Source organism: Arachis ipaensis, chromosome B4, assembly GCF_059453495.1.
Source record: "Arachis ipaensis isolate K30076 ecotype BB chromosome B4, ASM5945349v1, whole genome shotgun sequence".
Taxonomy (NCBI): Eukaryota; Viridiplantae; Streptophyta; class Magnoliopsida; order Fabales; family Fabaceae; genus Arachis; species Arachis ipaensis.
The window spans coordinates 19,086,472-19,093,662 of NC_142439.1; the positions used below are offsets into that span (position 1 = coordinate 19,086,472).

Here is a 7,191-nt window from a genome sequence, read left to right on the forward strand (position 1 = left end):
TAAAATTATAACTTGAACGTAGAACTTTATTCTTGTTTAATACTAGCCACAAATCCACAGCCTCAACCCCGATGAACTGTGTTAAGCAAGCTAATTTGCAAAGCCTCGAGTCAATGCAAGAGGAACAATATGTTCAACTTGATTTGATGCACGACTATTAGAGTAAATCTTGAAAAAAAATGTTTTTCTCTCCAAATAAATATGTATAGTATTATTATTCGATGAATTTTTTAGCAATTATTAATATAGTAGATATAACAACTATAAAATTTTCTTTAAAAATATAGCTTTAATTAAGATTATATAATTTATATTCTTTACTATTTGATAATATTTTTAAATTTGATCATATTTTTTCTTTTTATTTTTAAATTAAAAAATATTATCAATTATTATCATTTTAATTTTAGTTACAATTATTAAGTCTTACTAAAATTTCATAATTACTATAATAATAGTTTATCATAAATTCGAAGATTAAAATTTGATTAACCTAAAATTTCGGATACTATCTTAAGTTACTATGCAAATTTCATAGGCTAGAAATGAAGGGCAACCACAGAAGTTACCATTGATTGATGAATCCTGTATTATCATACGCAGCAGTACTCATCAAACACGTCACACACAACTAATAATACAACATGGAAAATCTCTCAGCCTCCTCTAAGGGAACAAACTGCTCCTTGTGTTTAAATTTTATCCACTTTGGCAGTATGCTCTTCAGGTAATACCTGTTGCTCTTCCTTGTCAATTTCCTCAATCTTAACCTCCTGTGATTGAGTTTGTTTTACATCTCCTGCTACATCCTGAAGCTGCAAATGCATTCATTATGTTAATGTTAGAACATTTAACAATTGGAACAACCATCCTAAAACTAATCCTAGAAATTATATGGACAATGACCACTTTGTCAAAATTGCTGTATGTTTTGAAAGATTGGAAGTAAAATAAATAATCCTTCCTTTCAATGACTTACCCCCAAGTTTTTTAAGCTTGCTGTAACATCCTCCTGTTGCTGCTGAAGGGTGGTCCTAAGGTCTTGGAATTCCTAGTTTTTGATTTACACAAATTTTGAATATCCAAATTATGTTGAAAGAGAAACTTGAGGGAAAATCCAAAAGCACACTTACTGTTCGTAGTTGCTCCACTTCAACATTGAGTGTTTTCTTAAGTTCTGACAGCTCCTGCATGAACACAAATAAATACTGAGTTGTCAAACTACAGATTTATCACATGCATAAAAAATGAAGCTGAAGTACATCGAAACTTCAAAGAATTTCAGAATAAGATTTGATGTTAAATACTATTTCATATAAGGTACATATATTGAGCAATTGGATAGTTTGCTATATTGATGCATTCTGCTATACATTGTTTTCTTTTTTTTTTTCTTTTTTTTTATTCTACGGAGGGTTGCTCATCTTCCTTTGCATTCTGTATTCTCCTTATCTTTGTCACAATAAATCTCTTCTTTTTATCAAAAAAGAAATAGGAAATCTCCAAACCAGTTATAAAAGAAGGTCTCAACAACCATAATAACAAAAAATCACACAAAACAGAAACAAAAAGTGGAGAAAATCTGTTTTTCCTATCAGTTTTTGTATTATGATTACATAATCAATTAATGACATAGGAATCCACTATGAATTAGGTAAACTATAATGCAAGAAAGAATAAATATGTGCCTGCCATGTCCCAAGGAACCATCATTTTTTAAGGCTCTCAGACCTAACATGTTGCTTCTATATGTCAATCAAATATAATAATAAATTACAGAGAGATAGGTTGTGGGGGAAGCTACTCTAACGGTAATTTAAACCTTTCATTGTTAAGTTTTATCCTAGCTGGTACAAGGTAGTTATTGCTATTCTTAGTTCTTAATCTAGCTAAGAGCCTAAGATTTCGTAGCTTACTGTATCATTGCAGTAATAGGCAGTGTTTGGGGTTGACATTTTATAGTAAGCTTCTTCAAAGATATATTATATCCTGTATGCCTATATCTTACTCAATTCTTGTATAATCTTATCTAACATAAAGGAGTATGATAAGCTAAACACCATTCTTTGCCCATAGGAAAATGTAAATTGGTTCTACCAACAATGCACCAAGCACAAGACTTAATTTGTTAGAACTGCTTTCATTCAAAATTCAAATGCTTTTCTAATGTAAATTTAGGAGCTCACAAGTTGATTTGAAAAACTGCAACAAGAAACTTTCCTTATATCATCCGATATTTTGAGCTATTCTGTTAGAACTGCAATCAAGAACTGGAAGTAATTGTAGTATTGTTTTAGGATCAAGACAATGTGTTGAGATTCGAGAACCCAAGAAAAAGTTACACTAACTTGAGGAAGAGTAAGCAACGAAGCACTTCCAATTTTATAATGTTACAAAGATCAACCACACCTAACTAATTCCTTCTTACCTTCATTTATGGTAACTAACTCCTGGCTAATGGGCCCTAAATCCTAACATTTAACTCCCTAGTCCTTTTACAGTTTTTACACAACTTATGCAATCATGGCAACTTAACAAACTCTTATCATTGTTAAAGTATATATGTTAGGCACAAGATAAAGTTGGAAAAGAAACAATTGAAGCAACTCAAGAAATGAGGAGCAATCACCAAGGCATCTAGGGACATTACTTAGCTTTGGTTTTAATGAAAGAAGCATGAAGCATTCTTGAACTATGAATGAAGTAAGTACCAAAAATAAGAGAAGAGAAGCATGCCAGTAGAGAAGGCAGAAAGTCTAAGAAGACAGATTGAAATAGAAGAGAGCTTCATGGGTCATCATTCACATGGAGGTGACTGAGATATAAACTGATGGCAAAGCTGCAAGTTTCTTGGTATGATAATTGATACTATATACAATAGTGTTGTAAAATGTATTATAGATTATTTGAAAAGCATGCAACCCTTGTCACTGACAATCAAGGATGTACCTTACCCTAGAGCTCTTCAACAGTTCTAACTACTGGAAGAAAGAAACTATATAGGCAATCTTGTTCGTGTGAAGATAAGAACAAAGGTTAAAGGCTGGCTGTCCATTACCCTATGTAGTTAATTTTTTCCTGGCAGAAGCACAAAATATGTAATGCGAACTCAGAAATGGACCAATTCGTACAACTTACTCCAGCAAATGGGAACAAATGAACATATGCACAAGGCAGAGTAGCAGACCCAGCATAAACTCTCAAACGCTCAGCAATGTATGATTCGACACTATCGAAGAAGGAAAAGGAATTGGCCTAATAGCTATTTTGGTCCGTAAAAGCGAGAAACCCCAAACATAAATTTGTTCAGTATATATCAGGAGACATTGTATGCGCACCCTAATGGTACTTGACAAGGCATAAACAATAGCTATCGCAAATGATGCAATCAAAAACACTAAACAGGAAACTAGATAATACTAACAAGTATCTTCAGGACAATATAAAATTTGTTGCATCAAATGCAATTAAGGATCCTAACAGATCAATTTTAAGAAATACCATTCAATCCAAAATGAACAAAGTACACTATCACCGGAAATTAGTGATACAAAGCATAACATAGCAATCCTCATCGCTCAAAACCTTTCACAAAAAATGCAGTCTCTATTTAAATATTTTCCACAGACTGAGAATGAAGATCACTTACATCGCGATAAACCTTCACTTGTGTGTCTAGCTTTGACCTCCAACTTTGCAAATCCTATAATTAATACACCAAAAATAAAATAAACAAAGTAAATAAACTAAGAAAAGAGAGCGGAGAGAGCAGTCACTGAGAACTGTGAACTAAGGAATTTAGAAAAGGGATACTTTTTTTTTTTTTATCACCTGTTTCAAACTCTGGATTCTCGTGAGAAGCTCCGATCTCGATTCATTTAGTTCCTGAGAAGTAAACAATGGCAAACAAGATTCATTAATACACAAATAAATACATAACGTAGGAAATAAAAGTGTATTTTCGAAAACGGACCGCGATTTTAGACGAAATCGGAGTGACGTCATCCTTCTTCTGAAAAAAAGAAACAGAACTAAAATTGATTAATATTTAATGTTTAGTAGAGATAGTTGGAAGCAAAAAGGGAGAAAATGGCACTAACGGTGGAGGAGGGAGGGAGGGAAGCGGCGGCGGCGGCGGCGGAATCAGGGGAAGCCATTGTAGGGATCGGATTGGAGAGATTGTGAAGAAAGGGAAAGGGGGTTGGTTTGTTTTTGAAAATGGGGGGAGCGTGTGAGAGCTGCTTTCAAGTGTGGAAAATGGAAGCAAGAAATAACGTTATAAAAATTGTCGCCAGTAGACACTATATATACTAAGTAGGTAACTCAAATTTGAATAATTGGGCACCGAGATTAAATCAAGGTTCTGTTGGGCGGGACTATTTCTTTTTTTTTTTTTTTTCGTAAAATTAGCACGACTATTATTTTTAGTTACGAATATTTAAATTATTGATAAAATTAACCATAAAAACTAAAATACATATTATTGTACCTGTTCCGCTCTGGGTGTGATTCCTGTGTTCCGATGTATAGCTCGATCAAGATTTTGCTCGTTGATCCTTCTATAGCTCGGAACGCCCTTTCTGGGAACAGAGTGCGGTTGGCGTGGGACCTGCAAAAGGGACTCCGACGCCCAAGTCAATAATGTCACAAGATAATAGAGAATATAATATAAGAGAAATAGAAACAGAGATATTGTATATGCTGAGGTATTTTCACCCAAGTGATAGAGTGAGAAGAGGTTAAGAGATGAAAAGCCGAAGTTGTTCTCTGATGGGGTTAGGAGGTGGCTTTATATAGACGTTCATGCCTTAGTGATTCTTGCCGTTATACTGACCTTGATAGTAGGGCTGTTATGGATTTTTCCGTTATTTCCTTATATCTCGGTTGGTTTTGAGTGATTCAGATATTCTCGGTTGGTTATGGTGGTTTCCGAGGGAATCTTCTCTGTTTGTGTTGAAGCTCGGTCAAAGCTTCTGGAAGCCGAGTTTATCGGTATGGATCACAGCCCCCAAGCTTGGCCTGTGAAAAAACAGGTTGAGCTTCGTTTTGTTTTCGGCTTTTTTTTGAAGCTTTGAGCGGAGTGGAGCCCCCAAGTTCAACCTTGTTTTTTTTTTTTTTGTTTCAAGCTAAGGGCGTTCGTAGGGGTGGTTGGGTGAATCTGAGCGGGCATCCTGGTCGTGGAATTTTTTCTCTATACAAACAATCTTTCAAGGATTTTAAAGAAATGTTTGTGAAAGTTCAAGTTGTTGAGGGTTGTTAGCCTTTCTTTTTAGATTCTTTGCTCGAGGAGAGGTTTCCGGTTTTCTGGTTTCCTGAACCTAATCAAATTTTAGATTGCGAGAATAGGGTTCCTAGTGAAGATTTGTTATTGAATTTTTTGATGTCTGCAATGTCGTCTTCTTCATTGCTTTCTACCTCTATGCTTCTGGAGCTTGAGGGGGATAGGGAGGCGTTGGAGGAGTATCTAGGTAACTTGCTGGTGTTTTTGCTTGTGTTGTGTTTTGATAAAGTTGTTCTTATTTTGCTTTTTGTTGGTCGCGCAGGTGAGAAGGCTTCTACCCTTACGACGGCGAATCTGAAGGCTTTTGTTTCAAAGAACAAAAAGAAAGAGAAGGAAGGTTCTTCTACGAATGTGGTCAAGGAGGGTGAGGGAGGTGTGGGGAAGCATGATGGAGGTTTTAAGAGGAAGAGGGGTGATGTTTCTCCTAAGGTTATTGACCTTACTCCTATAAGGGATGGCTCTACTATTTTTACTTCGGAGGAGATAAATGCTGCCTATGAGAGCCAAATGGTCCTTCATGGTTATAAGGAGGGGCCGCTTAATTCGTTGTGGTCTCCGGGGTATCCCTTTATGGCAGTGGCTGACGAGGTTGCCCAGGTGGATTCTGATGTGAAAACGATTCATGATGCGGGAAAGGTTGGAGTTGCTCGGTATCTGCAGGTATGTCTTTCCTTGCTTCCTTTGTGTTCGCTGTTATTGTAAATGTTGGTTGCTAATGACTTTACTCGTCTTTGTAGGTTATTGGGGCAAGGTTGTTGTCTATTGGGCGAACTTCTGAACTGGACGCCATTTTAGAGGGTGATCATGCTGATATTATTAAGAAGTTGAAAGAGTCTTTGGAAGAAAAAGAGAATCGGGCTGAGAGGTTTAAGACTGAGGTAAAAGGTCTGAAGGAGAAGTTGAAAAATGCTGAGTCTGAGCTGCTGAAAGTGAGACGAGCTCTTGAGTCAAAAGTTGAGGAGGCTGACAAGGCGAATGCTCGGATTTCTGAATTGCAGGATGAGGTTCTATCAGCATTTACTCTAGGATTTGACCGAGCTGTAGCTCAGATAGGAGTGTTAGCTCCGTCTTTTGATGTTAGCAAATTAGATGTTACTAAGATTGTTAATAATGGTCAGTTGATGGATGATGAAGCTTTGTCCGACAAGGAGGATGGGAGTGCTTCTGTTGGTAAAGTGGACTGAAGAAGTGTTTTAAACCTTTCAGTTTGTTTTTGTTTGTGAAACACTCTGTGTTCCTGTTATGTTTTTGTAGACTATATTTGTATTTGTTTTTATGGAATAGATGGATTTGATAGTGTTTTGTTGTTATTTCTATGGAAATTTTGTACATTTTGTGTGATAAGGGTGTGAGGGACCTCATTAAAACCTCCTCCAGACAAAACCCTTATTGGGAAAAAATCCTGGAGGTAGGAAAAAGAGTATCTCCTCATGTCCTTATCATTCCTAGGATATGTAAGACTTTAGAGAACAAATATTCCATATTCCGGGGACTTCCTCGCCTTCTAGTGTTTGTAGTTTGTATGCCCCTTTCCCGAGGACTTGGATAATTCTGTATGGTCCTTCCCAGGAGGCTGCTAGCTTGCCGTGTGTATGTTGTTTTCTTGCTTCTTCCGTCTTTCTAAGGACGAGGTCATGTTCATGGAATGATCTTGGTTGTACTTTCTTGTTATATTTTCTTCTGATTATTTGTTGCATTGCTAGTTGCTTTATCCGTGCTTGTTCTCTTTCTTCGTCGATAGTGTCAAGCTCTGCTCGTCTGATGTTGTTGTTTTGTTCGGATGAGGTTTGACTTCTCCGAGCTGATGTGATTGAGACTTCGACCGGGATCATAGCGTCGGCTCCATAAACTAATCTGAATGGGGTATCTTGTGTTGTGGATTGTATTGTCGTGTTATAGCCCCATAGTAC

The 7,191-nt window shown here is 36.5% G+C and overlaps 2 protein-coding genes across 2 annotated transcripts; one reads left to right on the forward strand and one right to left on the reverse strand.

The window, feature by feature from the left end:
* Positions 1 to 535: 535 nt before the first annotated feature.
* Positions 536 to 4,280, reverse strand: LOC107637649 (uveal autoantigen with coiled-coil/ankyrin). The gene is made up of 7 exons (XM_016341031.3): positions 4,101 to 4,280; positions 3,974 to 4,012; positions 3,832 to 3,885; positions 3,650 to 3,703; positions 1,134 to 1,187; positions 980 to 1,051; positions 536 to 815 (listed from the first exon to the last, which is right to left on the reverse strand). Exons 1-7 carry the CDS (start codon positions 4,155 to 4,157, stop codon positions 693 to 695), a joined length of 453 nt encoding a protein of 150 aa, XP_016196517.1. The 5' UTR covers positions 4,158 to 4,280; the 3' UTR covers positions 536 to 692.
* Positions 4,281 to 4,641: 361 nt separating this feature from the next.
* Positions 4,642 to 6,465, forward strand: LOC148566830 (uncharacterized). The gene is made up of 5 exons (XM_088484449.1): positions 4,642 to 4,706; positions 4,904 to 4,992; positions 5,274 to 5,468; positions 5,544 to 5,941; positions 6,019 to 6,465. Exons 1-5 carry the CDS (start codon positions 4,642 to 4,644, stop codon positions 6,463 to 6,465), a joined length of 1,194 nt encoding a protein of 397 aa, XP_088340575.1.
* Positions 6,466 to 7,191: the final 726 nt, after the last annotated feature.

What these genes read in the sequence shown, in the direction of transcription:
- LOC107637649 (XM_016341031.3), bottom strand. Translation starts at nt 4,157, where the DNA reads ATGGCTTCCCCTGATTCCGCCGCCGCCGCCGCCGCTTCCCTCCCTCCC. An exon ending in CCCTCCCTCCCTCCTCCACC is followed by an intron (nt 4,013 to 4,100) that starts GTTAGTGCCATT and finishes TCTTTTTTTCAG; the next exon opens with AAGAAGGATGACGTCACTCC. An exon ending in CAAGCTTAAAAAACTTGGGG is followed by an intron (nt 816 to 979) that starts GTAAGTCATTGA and finishes ATGCATTTGCAG; the next exon opens with CTTCAGGATGTAGCAGGAGA.
- LOC148566830 (XM_088484449.1), top strand. Translation starts at nt 4,642, where the DNA reads ATGTCACAAGATAATAGAGAATATAATATAAGAGAAATAGAAACAGAG. An exon ending in GAGATATTGTATATGCTGAG is followed by an intron (nt 4,707 to 4,903) that starts GTATTTTCACCC and finishes TGAGTGATTCAG; the next exon opens with ATATTCTCGGTTGGTTATGG. An exon ending in GAGTTGCTCGGTATCTGCAG is followed by an intron (nt 5,942 to 6,018) that starts GTATGTCTTTCC and finishes TCGTCTTTGTAG; the next exon opens with GTTATTGGGGCAAGGTTGTT.